Raw genomic sequence first — 24,318 nt, forward strand, 5'->3', positions numbered from 1 at the left:
TCTGCATACAGATGTTATGTTAAAGAATTACTTCATCCCCATGTGACCATCTCACCTCATAAACAAATGACCCTAAATCTCTCACTAACTTACCCCCGCCCTCATGAAACTTAATAGTAAATGCTGGCATATCCAGTGCATAGGCGGCATTGTGGGACCAGAAGGCGGTGACACCCCTGGACCCAGCTTTCACTATCTTGTGTGTGTCTTTTATTTCTCGACCTGCTGATCCACCTGGGAACAAAGAAAGAGCCCCGTTACACTGTGGGCTGCTGGCCAGATCCCACAATAGTCCCTTATCTCTCACTATATGCAAAAATCAACTCAAAATATCAGACCCCAAACCATGAAACCACTGGAAGAAAACTGTGGAAAAACACTTCAGAACATTGATCTGGGTGAAGATGTTTTTTAGTAAGATCTCAAAAAAAAAAATAAACGAATTAAAAAGGTCCTTCATATCAAAAGTAACAGTCAGAAGAGGAAAGAGACAACTTGTTGAATGGGAGGAAGTATTTGCAAGCTATCCATTCAATAAGGGACGAATATTCAAAATACATAAAGAATAGAGACAACTGAATAGAAAAAAAATTCCAAAAATTGGACAAAGCCCATGTGAATACACATTTTTCAGAAGATGTACAAATGGCCAAAAGATATATTAAAAAATGCTCATTATCACTGACCATCATGGAAACGCAAATCAAAACCATAATGAGATATCATCTCTCTCCAGTTAAAATGACTATTACCAAAAAGACAGACAATAACAGATGTTGCCAAGAATATCAAATAAAGGGAACTCATACATTGTTGGTGAGAATGAGAATTAGTATGGCCATTATGAAGAAAAGTTTGGAGGTTTCTCAAAAAACTAAAAGTAAACAATTATATCATCCAGCAGTCTCAGTACTGGGTATTTCTCCAAAGGAACAGAATTAGTAAATCAAAAGGTTACCTGTACCTCCATATTTATTGCAGCATTATTCACAAAAGCCAAGGTATAGAATCAACTTATGTCCATTACCAGTTAAATGGATAAAGAAAATGTGGCATATGTACACAATTACATACTATTCAGCCATTAAAAAGAATAAAATCCAATCATTTGCCACAATACGAATGGAACTGGAAGTCATATTATTAAGTGAGTTAACCCAGGTACAGAAAGACAAATATCATATATTCTCACTCGTGTATGTAGGAGCTAAATATTTGATCCCATGGAGGTGGAGTAGAAGAGCTTCCAGTGGCTGAGTAGGGCCAGGGAGAATGAAGAGTGGGTACATAATGTGCACAAACATACAACCAGATAGACGGAATATGTTCTAGTGTTCAAAAGTACAGTACCGTGACTATAGTTAACAACAATTTATTGTATACTTCAATATATCTAGAAGAGAAAATTTGAGTTGTTCTCAACCCAAATATATGGTAAGTGCTTGAGGTGATGGATATCCTACATACCCTAGTTTGCTCATTACACATTGTATGCATGTATCAAAATGTCATTGTATCCCATAAATATGTGCAATCATGTATCAATTAAAAATTTTTTAAATTAGATTGGCCAAAAAGATAATAACAGGAGAAAAACAGACAAAAGTTTATTAACACATACATTGTGCATATACATAAGGACATTCAGTGATGAGTAACTCCATGGCATAGTTAGAACTTGAGCTTATATAGCATCTTAGCAAAGAACAATAATTTGTACAAAAGTGACAAGAAAAAGAAGACAACTTGGAGCTTCTAGGCGTTGCAAATTGTGAGAAGGTAAATATTTTGGGGAGCCAATGTTAGACAAGGGCTGGTTAGTAAGGTTTTTTATATAGATTCTTCTATATATTCCTCTGTATGCCATCTTTTGGCTGATAAGCATCTGGAGTTGCCTCTAGCAATTAACTTCGTCTGTCCTGGTAGAGAGTGATGAGAAGATACCTTTACAAATTTATGTATTGCTTTTGGCACAAAGGGGAAGGCAGAGAAGTTTTTTCTGTGTCAGTTTCCTCTTAATTGCCTGTAGCTCAAAACAAATCTTATGCCAAAGTAGTATATTTTTGGATGCCATATTCTGTTACATTTTACGCACGAATAAACACAAAATTTGTGTTTATTTTCAAATATATATTCTAGGCTAGCTACAGTGCATAGTACAGTGCTTTGTAGGTACTAAATGTGCAATAAAGAGGTATTGAGTAAATGAATGCATATTTTATTTTATTATTTCTTTATTTAACCTCTACTTCTGCCCCATCTGTAGAAAGAGAATGTTCCTTTATTTGACTTGAAATAATAAAATTTGGGTTAGCAAGCATTGAGACCTGTGCATTTTCAACACATCTATACTGGGTCAATCAATATTGTAAAAAGAAGAGCCCGAATTTGAAAGCTCAGTCATATCATCTGTGAGTGGGTTTGAACTCTTAACTGTTTTCAGCTTCAGTGAAATTGTGATGTTATGGTTATATTTGTCTGACGAGATTAGTGTGAAGATTAAATGAGATAATGTAGTTAAGCAGCCCTTGCTAAATGATAAACATGTACTAACTTTTACTGCTATTGAAAAAGTAATAAGAGGAGATAAAACTTTCAAATCAAGTACTCATAATAGCACGAAGATTATTCAAAATGGAGGAGAATGAAAAGTTCAGGAAGAATCTATAATGTCTAAAAATGAAGGTTACTTTAACATGTTATGACAATTTTATAAAGGGAATGTAATTGAGGCATTACAAAGAATGAGGCAGATATTTTCATACCAATATAGAAGTATTCTGAAGGCAAATTAAGTGAAAAAAATGAAACAGAATTGTATGTGTGATATATGATCTTTTTTGAGATGAATCTATGTCTGTTTGTAAATATATGTTTACTTGTATATGCATGTTTTGAAGAATATGTAAGCAATTGATTATATATATATAAAATATATTTTATTCTGGGCAAAAACATGGTTGGTTAGAAGAGGAGGAAGGAATAAGAATTTCTTTTACTGTATATTTTGAACGTGTACACTGTTGTCTAGTTGTTAGCTACACATAATGCTGAATAACAAACCACTCCTAAATTTAATGGCTTAAATCAATGATCATTTATTCTATTTCAGGTACCTCTGGTTTGGCTGCAGTTCAATTGATCTAAGCTGGGCAGAGTTAGGCTTGAGTCCAAGATTCAGGTTGGGCTTAAGTATATTCCCAGTGTTTTTTATTTTTCGTAGACAGCCAGGCTAGCCAGCACATTATCTGCCTATGGTGACGCCAGAAACATGAATCAATACCTCATCATGCCGGTATGCTTCAGGTGTTTGCTTGTGTCACACCAGTAAATATTTATTTGGTTAAAGCAAGTGACATGGCAAAGCCTAAAATTTCAGAGATTTAATCTACTCACCATAACATAAAATAAAGCTACATGGCCAAAATCAGCACCTGTTGGGAGGAGAAATGTAGTCCTACACTCAATCATGTGGAGGAGGAAATGATTAGTATCCTAAGCAATCATCTACCATATTTATGACTGCATTACCTATTCAAAATATATGTAAAGGAGAATTCACGAGAAAACAAAAACAAAAGGAGTGGAAAAGTGTGCATCTATAGGTTAAGCACAGGAAAGATAATACACCTAATGGCAGCAGTATCAGAATAAAGATTCATTATGTAGTTTTTCCAGAGATGAGAAAAGCATATTATTTAACAAACTCACCATATATGGACATTATCCAAGTATCGAGGATAATCTAAAGAGAAAGTTAAAAAAGAAGGGATGTTAACTTTGAAGATCCACTGTTTTCTTCCTCTGAGCTTACAGAGAAAATTAACTCTCACTAATACACAGCTACAGAACGATTTTTGTCCTTATTTCTTTAGCATATCATTTATTATGTAAACCATTTTCAGCCTGTTTTTTGTAGGGAGTTCATTTATTTATTTCACTTTTCTATAGTTGGGCATTGTTCTAATGTCCAAATTTGCATTTATTTATTCCTGTTCTGTTTGCAATTAAAAACAAAGTAAGAACAATAGAGACCTCTGCAGTTTTCAGACAATTTTGTGTTATTTTTCTTCCACAGTGTTTTTATTAGTCTTTATTAAAGATTAGAAAAATGATGGATTCATTTCAAAGGTACCTTGATTTCCAGTATTTTAAGGTTTATATATTAGAATTAAAATATCAGTCAATTGCATCAATGCCATTATAGTATTTACCATCAGTCTGGGAAATTTGTTTTTCCTGAAGGGAGTTTGAACAAATTTTCTCCTGAAACCATGTTATGCTGAAGGAGCTCTGTCCTCCGTAGCAACTCTATCAGAGGGGACAGAAAATTACTTTGTTTAAGATCCAGAACAGGACACATGAGGTTAATCTTTGCTCAACTTTGACCAAGTCACTTCGGTTATCTTTACTGCAGCCTTGTCTGCTAAATGAAGATAAGAAACTTTGTTTCTTCCTTAATTTTATATAAAATTATTTTTTTAATGTGGTACCTCCAGAAGGGAGTCCATATGGTAACCACTTTACCACAGTAGATGACCCAGATTTAGTGTTAAATAGATAAGTAGAAGAGAAAAGGTACACCATGCTACCCATGGTGCAGCACAAATTTGTTGGCAGAATCTGGTGGCCATATGGACTTCTGTAAAGCTGTCAAAAGTGTAAGTAGAAGATAAGAAAGAGCCGCTATGCCCATGACATAGGCACAAAGCATTCAAAACCTGTTTGGCCACATACACAGAAAGGACTAAAGAATAAATAGACTACCTTTTGGAGTTTGAATACACTAGATCCAATTAAAAAATATACCAGATTCAGTACACTAGATCCAATCTGTAGTCCCTCAATATATCTGCCTATTCCCATATCAGCCAACAAGAAGAAAATAGTCACCTGCAATGGAAATTTACAGGAGGGATGTATCAAATACAAATTTTATCAGAGAGAGTTCAGAGGCAAGGAAGATTTTATTCAAGACTATTGCAACAGAGGGGAGAGATTGAGCTCAACTCTGCAGAAACAAAAGACAGGAGGGTTTTAAGCAATAGGTGATCTGTAGAAAAATACTGGAAAATTTTAATGGGAGGTTGATCAATGTGTTTAGGCTGTGTTTGCTAATTATACTTTATGGAAGTTAGGTTCCTACCCTCCTACTGAGACTAGAAGATGGGTATTATCTTTCTTGATCATTGCATTTCAAAGGAATGGCTTGAAGAAAGTCCTTCAGAAAGACATTCCTGCGTTGTAAAATTGTCAAGAGTCTGGGAGAAGATTGACATCTCAAAGAAGCAGAGGTAAAATTAATAATTACAAGTTTTGTGAAATAGATTCTCTAAAAAAGCAGATCAGGGACCTATAATCAGGAACAAAAAAAAAACCTCTACAAAGTTCAGACAAGCTAAAGAGAATATTAAGGCTGATTTGGTAAGATGATAGGGTTAGTTTGATTAATAAAATAGGATGGAAGAAATCAAAGAAGACTGAGGGTAAAGAACGGAATCAACTCATTTGATTATTTATTAATTTTATTTTTTATTATACTGTAAGTTCTAGGGTACATGTGCACAATGTGCAGGTTTGATACATAGGAATATATGTGCCATGTTGGTTTGCTGCACCCATCAACTTATCATTTACATTAGGGATTTCTCCTAATGCTATCCCTCCCCCAGGTCCCCATCCCCCGACAGGGCCTGGTGTGTGATGTTCCCCGCCCTGCGTCCAAGTGATCTCATTGTTCAATTCCCACCTATAAGTGAGAATGTGCGGTGTTTGATTTTCTGTCCTTGTGATAGTTTACTGAAAATGATGGTTTCCAGCTTCATCCATGTCCCTGCATAGGACATGAACTCATCCTTTTTTATGGCTGCATAGTATTCCATGGTGTATATGTGCCACATTTTCTTAATCCAGTCTATAATTGATGGACATTTGGGTTGGTTCCAAGTCTTTGCTATTGTGAATAGTGCTACAATAAACATACACGTGCATGTGTCTTTCTAGTAGCATCATTTATAATCCTTGGGGTACACCCAGTAACAGGATTACTCAGTCAAATGGTAATTCTAGTTCTAGATCCTTGAGGAATTGCCACACTGTCTTCCACAATGGTTGAAGTAATTTACACTCCCATTGACAGTGTAAAAGCATTCCTATTTCTTCACATTCTCTCCAGCATCTTTTGTTTCCTGACTTTTTAATGATTGTCATTCTAACTGGCATGAGATGGTATCTCATTGTGGATTTGATTTGCATTTCTCTGATGACCAGTGGTGATGAGCATTTTTTCATGTGTCTGTTGGCTTCATAGATGTCTTCTTTTGAGAAGTGTCTGTTCATAACATTTGCCCACTATTTGATGGGGTTGTTTGTTTTTTTCTTGTAAAAATTTCTTTTTATTTTACTTTATTATTATTATTATTATTATTATACTTTAAGTTTTAGGGTACATGTGCACAATATGCAGGTTTGTTACATATGTATCCATGTGCCATGTTGGGGTGCTGCACCCATTAACTCGTCATTTAGCATTAGGTATATCTCCTAATGCTGTCCCTCCCCCCTCCCCCCACCCCACAACAGTCCCCGGAGTGTGATGTTCCCCTTCCTGTGTCCATGTGTTCTCATTGTTCAATTCCCACCTATGAGTGTGAACATGCGGTGTTTGGTTTTTTGTCCTTGCGATAGTTTACTGAGAATGATGGTTTCCAGTTTCATCCATGTCCCTACAAAGGACATGAACTCATCATTTTTTATGGCTGCATCGTATTCCATGGTGTATATGTGCCACATTTTCTTAATCCAGTCTATCATTGTTGGACATTTGGGTTGGTTCCAAGTCTTTGCTATTGTGAATAGTGCCGCAATAAACATACGTGTGCATGTGTCTTTATAGCAGCATGATTTATAATCCTTTGGGTATATGCCCAGTAATGGGATGGCTGGGTCAAATGGTATTTCTAGTTCTAGATCCCTGAGGAATCGCCACACTGACTTCCACAATGGTTGAACTAGTTGACAGTCCCACCAACAGTGTAAAAGTGTTCCTATTTCTCCACATCCTCTCCAGCACCTGTTGGTACCTGACTTTTGAATGATTGCCATTCTAACTGGTGTGAGATGGTATCTCATTGTGGTTTTGATTTGCATTTCTCTGATGGCCAGTGATGGTGAGCATTTTTGCATGTGTTTTTTGGCTGCATAAATGTCTTCTTTTGAGAAGTGTCTGTTCACGTCCTTCGCCCACTTTTTGATGGGGTTGTTTGTTTTTTTCTTGTAAATTTGTTTGAGTTCATTGCAGATTCTGGATATTAGCCCTTTGTCAGATGAGTGGATTGCAAAAATTTTCTCCCATTTTTTAAGTTGCCTGTTCACTCTGATGGTAGTTTCTTTTGCTGTGCAGAAGCTCTTTAGTTTAATTAGATCCCATTTGTCAATTTTGGCTTTTGTTGCCATTGCTTTTGGTGTTTTAGACATGAAGTCCTTGCCCATGCCTATGTCCTGAATGGGATTGCCTAGGTTTTCTTCTAGGGTTTTTATGGTTTTAGGTCTAACATTTAAGTCTTGATTCCATCTTGACTTAATTTTTTATAAGGTGTAAGGAAGGGATCCATTTTCAGCTTTCTACATATAGCTAGCCAGTTTTCCCAGCACCACTTATTAAATAAGGAATCCTTTCCCCATTTCTTGTTTTTGTCAGGTTTGTCAAAGATCAGATGGTTGTAGATGTGTGGTGTTATTTCTGAGGCCTCTGTTCTGTTCTATTGTTCTATATATCTATTTTGGTACCAGTACCATACTGTTTTGTTTACCATAGCATTTTAATGTAGTTTGAAGTCAGGTAGCATGATGCCTCCAACTTTGTTCTTTTTGCTTAGGATTGTCTTGGCAATGCAGGCTCCTTTTTGGTTCCATATGAACTTTAAAGTAGTTTTTTCCAATTATGCAAAGAAAGTCATTGGTGGCTTGATCAGGATGGCATTGGATATATAAATTACTTTGGGCAGTACAGCCATTTTCATGATGTTGATTCTTCCTACCCATGAGCATAGAATATTCTTCCATTTGTTTGTGTCCTCTTTTATTTCATAGAGCAGTGGTTTGTATTTCCCCTTGAAGAATTCCTTCACATCCCTTGTAAGTTGGATTCCTAGGTATTTTATTCTCTTTGTAACTATTGTGAATGGGAGTTCACTCATGATTTTGCTCTTTGTTTGTCTGTTATTGGTGTATAGGAATGCTTGTGATTTTTTGCACTTGATTTTGTATCCCGAGACTTTGCTGAAGTTTCTTATCAGCTTAAGGAGATTTTGAGCTGAGATGATGGGGTTTTCTAAAGATACAATCATGTCATCTGCAAACAGGGACAATTTGACTTCTTGTTTTCCTAATTGAATACCCTTTGTTTCTTTCTCTTGCCTGATTGCCCTGGCTAGAACTTCCAACACTATGTTGAATAGGAGTGGTGAGAGAGGGCATCCTTGTCTTGTGCCGATTTTCAAAGGGAATGCTTCCAGTTTTTGCCCATTCAGTATGATATTGGCTGTGGGTTTGTCATAAATAGCTCTTCTTATTTTGAGATACATTCTATCAATACTTAATTTTTTGAGAGTTTTTAGCATAAAGCGCTGTTGAATTTTGTCGAAGGCCTTTTCTGCATCTATTGAGATTATCATGTGGTTTTTGTCACTGGGTCTGTTTATGTGATGGATTACGTTTATTGATTTGCCTATGTTGAACCAGCCTTGCATCCAAGGGATGAAGGTGACTTGATCATAGTGGATAAGCTTTTTGATAGACTGCTGGATTCAATTTGCCAGTATTTTATTAAGGATTTTTGCACTGATGTTCATCAGGGATATTGGTCTAAAATTCTCTTTTTTGTTGTGTCTCTGCCAGGCTTTGGTATCAGGATGATGTTGGCCTCATAACATGAGTTAGGAGCGGTCCCTCTTTTTCCTTTAATTGGAATAGTTTCGGAAGGCATGGTACCAGCTCCTCTTTACACCTCTGGTAGAATTTGGCTGTTAATCGGTCTGTTCCTAGACTTTTTTTGGTTGTTAGGCTATTAATTATTGCCTCTATTTCAGAGCCTGTTATTGGTCTATTCAGAGACTCAACTTCTTCCTGGTTTAGTCTTGGGAGGGTGTATGTGTCCAGGAATTTATCCATTTCTTCTAGATTCTCTAGTTTATTTGCATGGAAGTATTTATACTATTCTCTCATGGTAGCTTGTATTTCTGTGGGATTGGTGGTGATATCCTCTTTATCATTTTTTATTGTGTCTATTTGGTTCTTCTCTCTTTTCTTCTTTATTTGTCTTGCTAGCACTCTATCTATTTTGTTGATCTTTTCAAAAAACCGGCTCCTGGTTTCATTGATTTTTTGAAGGATTTTTATGTCTCTGTCTCTCTTAGTTCTGCTCTGATCTTAGTTATTTCCTGCCTTCTGCTAGCATTTGAATGTGTTTGCTCTTGCTTCTCTAGTTCTTTCAATTGTGATGTTACGGTGTCGATTTTAGATCTTTCCTGCTTTCTCTTGTGGGCATTTAGTGCTGTAAATTTCCCTTGACACTCTGCTTTAAATGTTTCCCAGAGATTTTGGTACATTGTGTCTTTGTTCTCATTGGTTTTAAAGAACATCTTTATTTCTGCCTTCATTTCATTATTTACTTAGTATTCTTTTAGGAGCAACTTGTTCAGTTTCCATGTAGTTGCATGGTTTTGAGACAGTTTATTAATCCTGAGTTCTAATTTGATTTCACTGTGGTCTGAGAGACAGTTTGTTGTGATTTCTGTTCTTTTACATTTGCTGAGGAGTGCTTTATTTCCAATTGTGTGGTCAATTTTAGAGTAAGTGTGATGTGGTGCTGAGAAGAATGAATATTTTGTTGATTTGGGGTGTAGAGTTCGGTAGATGTCTATTAGGTCTGCTTGTTGCAGAGCTGAGTTCAGGTCCTGGATATCCTTGTTAACCTTCTGTCTTATTTATCTGTCTAATATGGACAGTGGGGTGTTAAAGTCTCCCGTTATTATTGCGTGGGTGTCTAAGTCGCTTTGTAGGTCTCTAAGGACTTGCTTTATGAATCTGGGTGCTCCTGTATTGGGTTCATATATATTTCGGATAGTTAGCTCTTCTTGTTGAATTGATCCCTTTACCATTATGTAATGGCCTTCTTTGTCTCTTATGATCTTTGTTGGTCTAAAGTCTGTTTTATCAGAGACTAGGACTGCAACCTCTGCTTTTTTTGCTTTCCATTTGCTTGGTAAATCTTCCTCCATCTCTTTATTTTGAGCCTATGTGCATCTTTGCACTTGAGATTGTTCTCCTGAATATAGCACACTGATGGGTCTTGACTCCTAATCCAATTTCCCAGTCTGTGTCTTTTAGTTGGGGCATTTAGCCCATGTACATTTAAGGTTAATAATATTATGTGGGAATTTTATCCTATCATTATGATGTTCGCTGGTTATTTTGCCTGTTAATTGATGCAGTTTCTTCCTAGCATTGATGGTCTTTACAATTTGGCATGTTTTTGCAGTGGCTGGTACTGGTTGTTTTTTTCCATGTTTAGTGCTTCCTTCCAGAGCCCTTTTCAGGCAGGCCTGGTGGTGACAGAATCTCTCAGTATTTGCTTGCCTGTAAAGGATTGTATTTCTCCTTCACTTATGAAGCTTAGTCTGGCTGGATATGAAATTCTGGGTTGAAAATTCTTTTCTTTTAGGATGTTGAATATTGGCCCCATTTCTCTTCTGGCTTGTAGGGTTTCTCCTGATAGAGCCCCTGTTAGTCTGATGGGCTTCCCTTTGTGGGTGACTCGACCTTTCTCTCTGGCTGCTCTTCACACTTTTTCCTTCATTTCCACCTTGGTGAATCTGACAATCATGTGTCTTGGCATTGATCTTCTCGAGGAGTATCTTTGTGGTGTTCTCTGTATTTCCTGAATTTGAATGTTGGCCTACCTAGCTAGGTTGGGGAATTTCTTCTGGACAATATCCTGCAGAGTGTTTTCCAACTTGGTTCCATTCTCCCCATTGTTTTCAGGTACACCACTCAAACGTAGATTTGGTCTTTTCCCATAGTCACATATTTCTTGGAGGCTTTGTTTCTTTCCACTTTCTTTCTCTAGCCTTGTTTTGTCACTGTATTTCATAAATTTGATCTTCAATCACTGATATTCTTTCTTCTACTTGATCGAATCTACTACTGAAGCCTGTGCATGTGTCACGAAGTTCTAGTGCCATGGTTTTCAGCTCCATCAGATCATTTAAGGTCTTCTCTACACTGTTTATTCTAGTTAGCCATTCATCTCATCTTTTTTCAAGGTTTTTAGCTTCCTTGCAATGGGTTCAAACATCCTCCTTTGGCTCAGAGAAGTTCGTTATTGCTGACCTTCTGAAGCCTACTTCTGTCAACTCTTCAAAGTCATTCTCTGTCCAGCTTTGTTCCGTTGCTGGTGAGGAGCTGCAATCCTTTAGAGGAGAAGAAGTGCTCTGATTTTTAGAATTTTCAGCTTTTCTGTTCTGGTTTCTCCCCATCTTTGTGGTTTTTATCTACCTTTGGTCTTTGATGTTGATGACCTAAAGAAGGTGTTTTGTTGTAGATGTCCTTTTTGTTGATGTTGATGCTATTTCTTTCTGTTTGTTAGTTTTCCTTCTAACAGTCAGGTCCCTCAGCTGCAGGTCTGTTGGAGTTTACTGGAGTTCCACTCCAGACGCTGTTTGCCAGGGTATCACTAGTGGAGGCTTCCCAACAGCAAATATTGCAGAACAGCAAATATTGCTGCCTGATCCTTCCTCTGGAAGCTTTGTCCCAGAGGGGCAGCTGCCTATATGAGGTGTCTGTCAGCTCCTACTGGCAGGTGTCTCCCAGTTTGGCTACACGGGGGTCAGGGACCCACTTGAGGCAGCAGTCTGTCTGTCCTCAGAGCTCAAACGCCCTGCTGGGAGAATGACTACTCTCTTCGGAGCTGTCAGACAGGGATGTTTAAGTCTGCAGAAGTTGCATGCTTTTTTGTTCTGCTATGCCCTGCCCGCAGAGGTGGAGTGTAGAGCAGTTGGCCTTGTTGAACTGCGGTGGGCTCTGCCCAGTTCGACCTTCAAGCTGCTTTGTTTACCTACTCAAGCCTCAGCAATGGCATATGCCCCTCCCCCTGCCAGGCTGCCGCCTCACAGATTTATCTCAGACTGCTGTACTAGCAGTGAGCAAGACTCCATGAGTGTGGAGCTCACTGAGCCAGGCACTGGAGAGAATCACCTTGTATGTCGGTTGCTAAGACTTTGGGAAAAACGCCATATTTGGGCAAGAGTGCCCTGTTTTTCCAGGTAGTCTGTCACGGCTTCCCTTTGCTAGGAAAGGGAAATTCCCTGTCCCCTTCCCCTTGTGCTTTCCAGGTGAGATGATGCCCTGCCCTGCTTCGGCTCACTCTCTGTGGGCTGCACCCACTGTCCAACCAGTCCCAGTGAGATGAACCAAGTACCTCAGTTGGAAATGCAGAAATCACCTTTCTTCTGCATTGATCATGCTGGGAGCTGTAGACCAGAGCTGTTCCTGTTTGGCCATCTTGAAACATCCAGCAAAACTCATTTGGTTTTTGAAATTCATTCTGTGAAATAAAATTACACAAAGCTTAATTTGTTATATGCATGTGTCATGCATTATAAAATACAATTTGTTAAAGGAGAAGTGGTTCTTGTCTTTTGGGACTTTACTTAATAAAAAATGTGATACATGTACACACACACACACACACACACACCCCATACACCCTTATAACTTTAAAACCAGGTAAAACTGAATAAGAATTCTCCCACAAAATGATATGGCAGCAAAAGGAATAATGGTTTTCTAGATGACTTCATGAGGGTGGGTAGATTTTGTATAAAACTGATTTGAATTTGGTGGTAAAAACATAGGTTAGTTTCCAAAAGAAATAAATTACCTTCTACAAATATTTTTGAGAATAAAATTTTAAAAGAAAAATTTTGAATGCAATTTTAAAAATTAAGTGTCTGTGCCAGGCACGGTGGCTCATGCCTGTAATCCCAGCATTTTGGGAGGCCGAGGCGGGTGGATCAACTCAGTTCAGGAGTTTGAGACCAGCCTGACCAACATAGAGAAACCCTGTCTCTACCAAAAATACAAAATTAGCCAGATGTGGTGGCGCATACCTGTAATCCCAGCTACTCAGGATGCTGAGGCAGGAGAATCACTTGACCCCAGAAGGCGGAGGTTGCAGTGAGTCGAGATCGCGCCATTGCATTCCAGCCTGGGCAACAAGAGCAAAATTCTGTCTCAAAAAAAAAAAAAAGTCTCTGTGAGGAAAATTTATTTTAGTATCATCTTTCTATTTATTTATTTTTAAAACTTCCTTGGAGTACCACATGTGTTATGCATCTGTTATCCATCATGGATTCAAAGATAAATACTACACTATCCCCTCAAAGTACTCATGGGTGCAAGTGATAACAGGCAAGTGAACAAAAAATTACAAGAGAAAATGGTAGTTGTTTTGATAATGGTAAAAATCATAAGTAATAACACATAAAAGGAGACATCAAATGCCTTTGTATTACAGAAAGCCTCAAAGAAGTTAAAGCATTCAGAGGAGGACAAAAGTGATTTTGTAGCACCGTGCTGACAAAGCAAACTAGCTAAGGATGAAATTCTGTTACTTCTCCATCCTAACCCATTCTGTGGCTTTCCATCGTATTTAAATTTTTAAAAATTAATTTTGTTGGTCTGCAAGTTCTCTACTTCTCCAACGTCCTACTATAACTCTTTTCTTCCATGGTACAAATTTCAAATTCACTGGCCTGCCCTCAGTTTCTAGAATGTGTCAAACATATGCCCCATCTGCTTTCTACACAACTGGATTCATCTCATCCCTCCTCTCACCTGATTCATATCATAATCCCATAGGTATCTTTCCAGAACATCCTACCCAGGTATCTCCAACACTCGTTATTCTCAGTAACAAGAAAGTAACTTCTCTGTTCAACTTATCATTTACTTTTATTTTAGAATTTTAACCATTAGTTATTCCTTCTTCTGAAAGAGGACAGTTTTCAGTCTTTAATGGAAATTTCAAGAATAAATAAATATGCAGCTTTGTCTGGTGCCCACAGGGGAAACAAAAATAGGAAGCAAAGTATTGAATATAATATAGTAACATTTGTGCTTATATTTGTGAAAAACAAAACAAAACAAAACGAAACTGGAAGGCCAAAATGAAAACTAATAAAAACGTTTGTTTATACAGGTGGCAGGGAACAGAGGGAGAGGATAAGAATGAAAGTGAGATGTTTCTGAGCATATGTTGCTATTAATTCTGACTTAAGACATGCAAGATTTGTATATATTAAAAATAAATTACATAAAAGTGCAAGTCTTAAAAATTCAGATCAAACTAAAACAAATGAACATATCAAGTTGGTGATGTGACCACACAGGCAAAAATTAATAATTTCAACATGATTCAGAAGATAGTATTGTGGCAGTACATCCTTAAAGGGGATAGGTACAAAGGAAACCTAAGGCAAACCTTCATTCAGTTTTATTGCTCTAGTTAGGATACCGCTATGGTTATTTAAATGTTATTTTATGTGTTGTAGAATAAAGCAAACAAAAGTTTGTATTTTTAGAATTTTTCTTGTAGGAGAAAGGAGCTAAAAGTATAAAATTTTAAAAGGTTAAGGAAAAACTCTAATATTGAATTTAATGTTAAGTATAAACTCATAGTTTGTTGCTGTTGTTGTGAAAACATTTTCCCCATCTCTGTCCACTGAAAATGCCTAGAAGCAATGACAACTCAGTAGCTCTGAGCACTCACCTGTACACATCATGTTCTCTAAATATTATTTCTTACTAAAAATAATCAGGGCTGCTTGGAAAAATAACTTGTTTTGGGTCTAGGGCAGGATATGTACAAGAAGATTGTAGAATAGTTTGCTGTGCTAGAAGTCAAGAAAGCTATCATAAGCTAATGTTTTTATGCCAAAAAATCACAGTGACAACTCTAAGGGGATCTTGCTGCCAAAGATGTAATTATTTAAGAATCAAAAATAATAATAATTGTAATGAATTTTAATAATAATAAGTGGTAACTATTAATTATATATTTTATATCCACATAGCTAAAAATAATTTCCAAAAATATAAAAAACTGAAAATGGTAAATCTTTGTATCGTTATTGAGGATAGAGTACATTAGTTACTTTAATCAGAAGATCAGTAATGAAGAAAAAACATTAAATGTTTTCCTCTTTTTTTCTCTGAGAAGTGTACTTTAACTGACAGAATAAACTTGTTTGGTAAAAAAGTTCTTTTTTATACGTGAATTCAAGTTAATATTAATACACATATGTGAAACACAGAAAGTCACCATTTTGCTACCACTACTTAATGATTATATTAAGCAAGAATAATAAACTACTTAAGAAAAACATTTTTGTAAAAAGTTGATAGGGGGTGCTTACTCTCAAAAATCATAAGTTTCAGCCCAAGGATTATTTACTGATTTGAAGATTTAAACCAACACCAACCAACCAACCAACAATGAGTTCACAATGGAGGGAACAAGCTGCCACTTCCTGAAATAACTGGTCAATCACTAATAATGTGACAGCCAGACACTATGTGTCTCATTATGATGCAATATGCTACCTAGAAGACCACCTCAAAAATGATTCTGCCAGAATGCTCATGTAAATCTAATCAGCCTTTAGAATTTAAAGGCTTAAAAAAGACTAAAGAAAAGTAACAACCAAATGCAATATGTAGAACTTATATGGAGCCTGATTTGAACATCAAGTATAAAGAGATATTTTTGAGAAAATTGAGAAATTTTGAAACATGAAATTGGTATTATATAATATTGAAGACTGCTGCTTTTTCAAGACATTTCCCCAAATTTATTTTACATTCCTTCCATACTAACTCCTCTCCTTGCATGTAGACAGACTTGTGGCTGCTTTCATCAATAGTGACTTCTGAAGTCAGGTCATTAAAAGTCATGCATTCTTTGCCTAGTAATCTTGGGTTACTCACTCATGAGAGGCCAAGCTCTATCTAGGAAGTTCAACTACTCGAGACTGTCATACTGGTAAGTATACACGTAGACACTTCATTCAACAGCCCAGATCATCCCACCTAAGGCAGGGTGCATGTAAGTCAGTCTTGAATAATCTAGACTGGCTCATCACCAGGTGAGTACCATTGAGTAACCATACAGAGCAAAAGAATCACTTAGGGGAGCACTGCCCAAATTTCTGACCCAGAGATTCATGAACATAACATGACATTTGTTTCATAAGTATGGAATGGATGTTGTAATGGAGAATAGATGACTGGAAAAATTAATTGTAAAATTTTTTGTAGATGGGTAATGGTATTAGAGTTAGGAAAATGTATTTATTTATGAGAAATACAAATAATGTATTTAGGAGTAAAATAATGCCTGGGATTTGGATGAAGCATATATGACTAAATAATTATAATTGTTGGATCTATGTAATGTGGATAGAATAATTTATTGTATTATGCTCTACTCTTTTTTTGTTTGAAGAGTTTCTTTTTTGTTGTTTGAAGGACTCACAGGGACATGAGTAAAGATTTCTGTTAGAAAATTAAAGTGAGTAGGGGAAGACTATGGCTTCTTGTAATTTTAATCCAAATCCTAGAAGAAAGCAAGAATTAACATAGGATTTGAAAAAAAAGTTAAAAGATAGATTTGGGAAGAATAAAAGGTAGACTGAAAACTGGGAGATCAAAGAACCTTGACAGATATGATAAAATCACTTTGTACTGTAAATCTCCGTTTTATGTGGTGGTACCACCCACTACTTTGTAAAATCATTTTGGGCAAGGACATTATCTTCACCTTTGTACTCCTAGGGGCCAGCATATTGCCTGGCATAATTTGGACACTCAGTAAATGTCACATAAAGGAAAAATAATGTTGGTGGAAATTGGAATTTTAAAAACTGTACATATTAGTTCAAAACCTCAATACTGAATCTACAGGGTAAGATCTACCATGTGTAAATGTCTGTATTCAGGGCTCTAAGCACTGGCTTGTTGGTGTGGATACTATGGAGATTCCGGATATGGCATTCAAACTGTACAATGCGTAACTGCAAAAGAGAAATAGAGAGAGAAATAAACATGGGAAATTAAAGTAACCTCAGCTCTCATTTAAAACAAATACAAATATATTTAAGCATATAATAACTTCTCAGCAGGTTTTAAAAAAAACAAATATTGAGAGATCATTTTAGCTCTCAGAATAAACATTGAAAGATGAATCATGGTAATTATAGTCATCAACATTGACAATACCATTATTTATTGAATATCAGATGCTTTATAATCATGGTTGCTAATATATACAACATCCTCTGTAAGGGGAAGTATTATTATTTTTATTTTACAGATAAGGAAATTAAAAGTCAGAGATTTAAGCATCTTGTGAAAAACCTCACATGCAATAAATAGGTCTGAAATGTGATAGGAACTACAGAGCTAACAACAGTTAGCAAAAACCAAGTTAGTATTATCTCTATTTCTCCATGAGAAAAATGAGATACAGAATCATGCAGTTTATAAGTGGCTAGGATATGAGGTCTGCCTCATTTGCAAATACTTGCCAATAAAGTCAAATATGTAACCCTATCTGTGTTACCAGATTGAAAGATACTAATTTAAATATACATGCTTATAGTTGTAAATGTTTACGAAAAACTCCTAGGAAAAGTGTGTCAGAGGAACTGATGGTACTTGCATACAAGGAAAAATAAAGGTTGTATAATGTAACATGAAAGACGTTGGCTTTCCTGAACCTGCTATGGTAATAGCTGAAATTAATTTCTCAAAACTGCAAAATTTGGTAGAGCTTTTTGGAGGTTGAGAATATCCCTGTGAGAACAAGAGGAAATTAAAAAATATAAGAGAGATGATCAAGGGTAGAGAATCCCTTCTCACCGTTCCAGATGTCACAAAGTGGTGGTTCATGTTTAAAAAATGATATAAAGAAAATTCCCCAGGGAAGGAAGCAAGCCAACAGATTTGAAGAGCAAAATAGCTGCAGAAATGTTTAAAGGAGTACACAGACAGAAAACCACGGTGAAGACTTGGAAGTAGAAATCTATAGAGAAATAACAGGTCTGTAAAGATAGTCAGGGTGATGAGAGAAGAGAGGACGCCGGACAAAAGTAAAAGCACTTCCCACAGACACCTGAGGTTGCACAAGGAATCGAGACAGAATAAAGAGCAAAAAAGGCACAGGTAAAGTTGGCACTGAAGAAAAACAATGGCAATGCTTGTGTTGTCTGAATGATGACAGTGATATTTATAAAAGAACTTGAGAAACAGGAAAGGAGAAGGAACCTGAGCTGATGCAGGGTGCCAACAAAAGAATAAGGAAGTGATTTATTGGAAATGATCACAGCTCAAGCACTGAGGAACTCAAAGAAGAAAGTGCTGTAATGACATATTGCAGTCAAATTAAGCACATTCTTAGATATTAATTATGACAATATTTGAAAATACTCATTACAATGGAATCTCTAGTTGGTTATTTTTTAAGAATTGAAAGATGTGTTTTAAAAGTTGGAAATCTATGAAAGTAGACATTGATTTCAAGATTTTTTGAAGCATAGCATAGAGGACATGTGATAGGTGTTGTGGCAAGAGGGAAAAAAGCTGTTGGCTTGGGGAGGCTAAGGAGACAGCACGCTGAAGGAGGAAAGTGGGAAGAACATTAATTTTATTTCAATGAAGCAAATGTTTGATCAGAAAAACAACAACACAAACAGTTTCTCTTCAAGACCATCTGTCTGAACATTGCTGAAATATGTGAAGACATTTCCCAACACCACCATCCGCAGCCCATACTCAGTGGTGGGAGAGAGTGTGTGAAGACTGTATACTTCGAGGTGCCAGAGAAATAAGACAAAACTACTTTTCCAGCTTCTGTGTGTGTGCATGATCTGAAAACTCTTTCTAAGAAGTTATTTTTTTTTTATTATTATTTTGAGATAGGGTCTTTCTCTGTCACTCAGGCTGGAAGGCAGTGGTGCGACCCCCCAGGCTCAAGCAATCCTCATGCCTCAGCCTGCTGAGAAGCTGGGACTACAGATGCACAGCACAATACCTGGCTTTATTTATTTATTTATTTAGTTAGTTAGTTAGTTATTAGTTACTTTTGAGATGGAGTCTCTCTCTGTCACCCAGGCTGGAGTGCAGTGGCACGATCTTGGCTCACTGCAACCTCTGTCTCAGGCTTCTGAGTAGCTGGGATTACAGGCATGAGCCACCAGGCCTGGCTTATTTTTGTAGTTTTAGAAGAAACGGGGTTTCACCATATTGGCCAGGCTGGTCTCAAACTCCTAACCTCAAATAATCTGCCTATCTCAACCTCCCAAAATGCTGGGATTACAGGTGTGAGCCACTGTGCCCTGCCTTATTTTTTATTTTACTTTTTTTTTTACTTTTTAACTTAAAATTTTTTTAATTAATTAATTTTTAGAGACAGGGTCTTGCTATGTTGCCCTGACTAATCTCAACTCCTGTCCTTAAGTGATCCTCCCACCTTGGCCTCCCAAACTGTTGAGATTACTGGTGTGAGCCACCATAAACACACCTAATTTATTTATTTATCTATTTATTTTATTTTGTTTTTTAGAGACAAGTTCTTTCTATGTTGCCCAGACTTCCTTCAAACTCCTGGGCTCAAGCCATCCTCTTGCCTCAGCCTCAGTACCTGGGATCACAGGCACATGCCACCATGCCTGGCTAAAGACATTTCATAAGGGGATTCTTAGGAACTTTCAGGGAAGTAAAATACAAAAATGAAAATAGGATGCTAACGCTGAGTGTGAAATCAATTTTATTTAGTGCAGATGACACCACTCTTTGAATTACAGGAAGAGCACAAGGATGTACATAAATATAACTAATGTTCTCCAGAGACCTGAAGAAGAACAATTAAACAGATCAAAGCAGCGAAATCATAAACATGGGCACCAGATGCAAAAGCGGCACTATGACATGTAGAATTCAGAAACGAGCTCAAGGAGAATTATTGGAGTGCACTTTATAAAGGAGACAATTATGCAAAATAAAATAAGATATGGAAAAGGAAAAGAAAAATAAGTCAAGAAACTAAGGGGAAAGCTGGTATTGGAAAATAACACTAACCTGACTGTACGGCTTCCAGTGACAGCTTTTGTACCTTATTTCTATATGCTCACCTCACAGGTATATGGCACTTCTGGTACTGGATTTTTCAGATTCTACTGGAAAAGTAGGAAGGAGTTAAAAAAGGGCTCATATACCTGACTGAGGAAGAACTACACAATTTACTATTGTGTTTCCATGTTTCAAAGTGAACTGTAGCAAGACAGTGCTTTGGGAAATAAACTTCAAATTCTACCAGCTCATGTGAAGGAATGAGGGAGTGTGGGTGCTTTACTGAAGATAAAATATTTTTGAAGTAAGAAAAGGGCAAATTATGAAAAGGATATAGTGAAGTACATGACAGTGTAGAGTATAAAGCCTAAGACTTAAAAAGGAAAACTAGGAAAGGTATCACACTTAGAAATATCAAAGGCGATCTATATGTATAAAATAGAAATTGATGATCTTGAGGATGAAGATGTTAAAAAAGGTTTTTAAACATCTAAAGGAAGTAGTGGAACTGGGTCAAGGTAAAGATGTCTTTTTGGAATGAAGCAAACTTCTGGCTAAAACACATATAAAGTTCTACCCAAGAGAACTAGGTACAGAAGAGACCAATAAACACATATTCACTGACTGTAAAAGGCTTGGGAGTCAGATGGCTCAGGTTATACAAATTATAGTCATAATAATGGCATATGCATACATGTATGCATATGCATGCATGTAAATATACATATATATGTTAGTGAATTGCATACATCTTCTTTCACATACTGAATTAGTCCATTTTCATGCTGATGATAAAGACACACCCGAGCCTGGGCAATTTCAAAAAGAAAGAGGTTTAATTGGACTTCCAGTTCCACATGGCTGGATAGGCCTTACAATCACGGCGGAAGGCAAGGAGGTGCAAGTCATGTCTTACGTGGATGGTGGCAGGCTAAAAGAGAGGGCTGGTGCAAAGAAACTACCGTTTTTAAAACTATCAGATCTCTTGAGACCCAGTCACTATCATGAGAACAGCACGGGGAAGATCCACCCCTATAATTCAATCATCTCCCACCAGGTCCCTCCCACAATGCATGGTAATTATGGGAGCTACAAGACGAGATTTAGGTGGGGACACAGGGCCAAACCGTATCACATGTGTTGTTTGGTGTTTACACTAATCCTTCAGGCTGGAAAGACAGTTAGTTTAATTTTCATTTTGCAGATGAAAACACTGAGTTTCCAAGAAATGTATCAATATTTCTAAGAAACAAAATAGCTATAATCCTCCACCTCACCAGCTTTACCTACTTGCAGACTTAGCCTACCTATTCCCCAGGGAAAAGCAAATCTGGGAATGTATTAACCCAGTAATCACACCTGAGTGATACTCTGGGGGTGTGTGTGCCCACAAAGCTGCAGCTCTTTCCTCTAACCTTTCCTAGATTGATGAGTCTTTCTTTAGGCCTCAGTCCCAGCTGTAATTTTCTCTCCAGTTCTGTGATGAGCCTAGATCCTGCTTAGCTGGGTGTCTGCTCCCTTATCCAGGCATGGATGGCTTCTTATCTTTTGAGGGCTGGATCTTGTGCCTGTCTACAAACTCTTGTTTGAGGTTCTCTTTAATGCAGACAGAGTGCTTAGAACAAAAACAGTGGAACACAACAGACAAGGAGTACTGCTGGTCACCCAGTATGCTGCATATTTTCATAGGGCCTATATTTTCCATGCCTTCTTGAACATAGCACATACATTTCGGGCTGTTGTCCTTGAGAGAAAGACAGTTAATTCCCTTCCCCATAAATATCCCATGAGTACAGTTTATTCTGTGCCTTGGTGAATAAATGTCATTTATACAACAAATATGAGATAGAGACATTTATAGTGGCAGTGGAGGGAAGAAATGGACAAGCAACCATGGTGGAAGAACATGACTTGGGCACTTTATTGAGAGAGAAGGGTATAGAGAGAAAGTGATGTGGTAGGAGCAAAGAATTCACAAAAAAGCAGAAATGCTAAAACAATGCTACTCAAAGTGAGGTTAGTGGGACCATGCTTGCCTGCTGTTTGTTACAGGTTCATCAACTAGATAAGAAATTGAGAGTAGGTATTTAGAAATCAGTCAATCAAACTTAGATCGACTAAGTAAATGAGCAAAAGTAGCCTCATTTGTTACATTTAAAACTTGAAAATCTAGGCCATACCATTCAGGACATAGGCATGGGCAAAGATTTCATGAGGAAAATGCCAAAAGCAATTGCAACAGAAGTAGAAATTGACAAATGGGATCTAATTAAACTAAAGAGCTTCTGCACAGCAAAAGAAACTATCATCAGAGTGAACAGAGGGCCTATGGAATGGGAGGAAATTTTTGAAATCTATCCATCTGACAAAGGTCTAATATCCAGAGTCTACAAGGAACTTAAACAAATTTACAGGAAATAAAACAAACAACCCCATTGAAAAGTGGACAAAGGACATGAACAGACACTTCTCAAAAGAAGATATGCATGTGACCAACGAACACGTGAAAAAAGCTCAACATTACTGATCATTAGAGAAATGCAAATCAAAACCACAACATGATACCATCTCATGCAGTCAGAATGGCGATTACTAAAAAGTACAGAAACAACAGATGCTGGCAAGGTTGCGGAGAAAAAGGAATGCATTTACACTGTTGATAGGAGTGTAAGTTAGTTCAACCATTGTGGAAGACAGTGTGGCAATTCCTTAAAGATCTAGAAGCAGAAATACCATTTGACCCCGCAATCCCATAACTGGGTATATACCCAAAGGAATAGAAATCATTCTATTATAAACGTAAATGCACATGCAGCACTATTCACAATAGCAAAGACATGGAATCAACCCAAATGCCCATCAATGATAGACTGCATAAAGAAAATGTGGTACATTTACACCATGGAATACTATGCAGTGATAAAAAGGAACTAGATCATGTCCTTTGCAGGGACATGGTTGGAGCTGGAAGCCATTATCCTCAGCAAAATAACGCAGAACGGAAAACCAAACACCACATGTTCCTTATAAGTGGGAACAGAAACATGAGAACATTATGGACATATGGGGACAAACAACACACACGGGCCTGTTGGGCATGGGGGTGATGGGAGAGCATCAAGAAGAATAGCTAATGGATGCTGGGCTTAATACCTAGGTGATGTGATGATCTGTGCAGCAAACCACCAAAGCACACGTTTAACTATGTAACAAACCTGCACATCCTGCAATTGTACCCCTGAACTTAAAAAAAAACTTGAAGAAAATAAGATATTAGATATGGATCTGTAGGTGCTTGTTCAAAGTGTGAACAATATGCAGACTTATAACTCTTGGTTTAGTAAAAATGGGAATCACATTGTGAGTATAATAATGATTCTTTCAATGAACAAAGTTTACAAATTTTATAATTATTTTCTTTTTCCTAATTTTTGATATGATATTTATGGGGATGAATTTTGTGGTTTTAAATGCAATAGAAAAAGTTTGGGTTTGTATTTGGTATGTCTTTTTTAATACTCCTTTTTCTTTTTCTTTTTTTTTTTTTTTTTTTTTTTGAGATGGAGTTTCACTCTTGTCACCCAGGCTGGAGTGCAATGGCACGATCTCTGCTCACCACACCCTGCAGCTCCTGAGTTCAAGCAATTCTCCTGCCTCAGCCTCCCAAGTAGCTCAGATTAGAGGCACGTGCCACCATGCCTGGCTAATTTTGTATTTTTAGTAGAGACGAGGTTTCTCCAGGTTGGTCAAGCTGGTCTCGAACTCCCGACCTCAGGTGATCCCCCTGCCTTGGCTTCCCAAAGTGCTGGGATTACAGGTGTGAGCCACCGCGCCCAGCCTAATACTCCTTTTTCTAATGATTAATTCTTATTATATTTTATGGAATTATTGATCTGCAGTTGAATATAAATCTGGAAATAAACTTGTTCTTTACCACTGTATTGGGAGGCACTGAATTAGAATACAAATCTCATAGGAGGAGGATTAATAAGAGAAGTAACTTACATTGTAAAAAGAAAGTAAGTCAGCTGGACACAGTGGTGTGAGTCTGTAATGCCAGCTACTTGGAAGGCTGGGACAGGAGGATCATTTGAGCACAGGAGTTCTAGGCAAGCCTGGGCAACATAGTGA

General features: G+C 37.2%; 1 protein-coding gene across 1 annotated transcript; it reads right to left on the reverse strand.

Annotated features, from left to right (window-relative positions):
* Positions 1-3,296: 3,296 nt before the first annotated feature.
* LOC115832160 lies at positions 3,297-15,485 on the reverse strand. Its single transcript, XM_030802026.1, has 4 exons — positions 15,477-15,485; positions 12,425-12,604; positions 3,712-3,745; positions 3,297-3,434 (listed from the first exon to the last, which is right to left on the reverse strand). Exons 2-4 carry the CDS (start codon positions 12,569-12,571, stop codon positions 3,376-3,378), a joined length of 240 nt encoding a protein of 79 aa, XP_030657886.1. The 5' UTR covers positions 12,572-12,604; positions 15,477-15,485; the 3' UTR covers positions 3,297-3,375.
* Positions 15,486-24,318: the final 8,833 nt, after the last annotated feature.

The sequence above is a fragment of the Nomascus leucogenys genome, chromosome 21, assembly GCF_006542625.1.
Source record: "Nomascus leucogenys isolate Asia chromosome 21, Asia_NLE_v1, whole genome shotgun sequence".
In the NCBI taxonomy this organism is placed as follows: Eukaryota; Metazoa; Chordata; class Mammalia; order Primates; family Hylobatidae; genus Nomascus; species Nomascus leucogenys.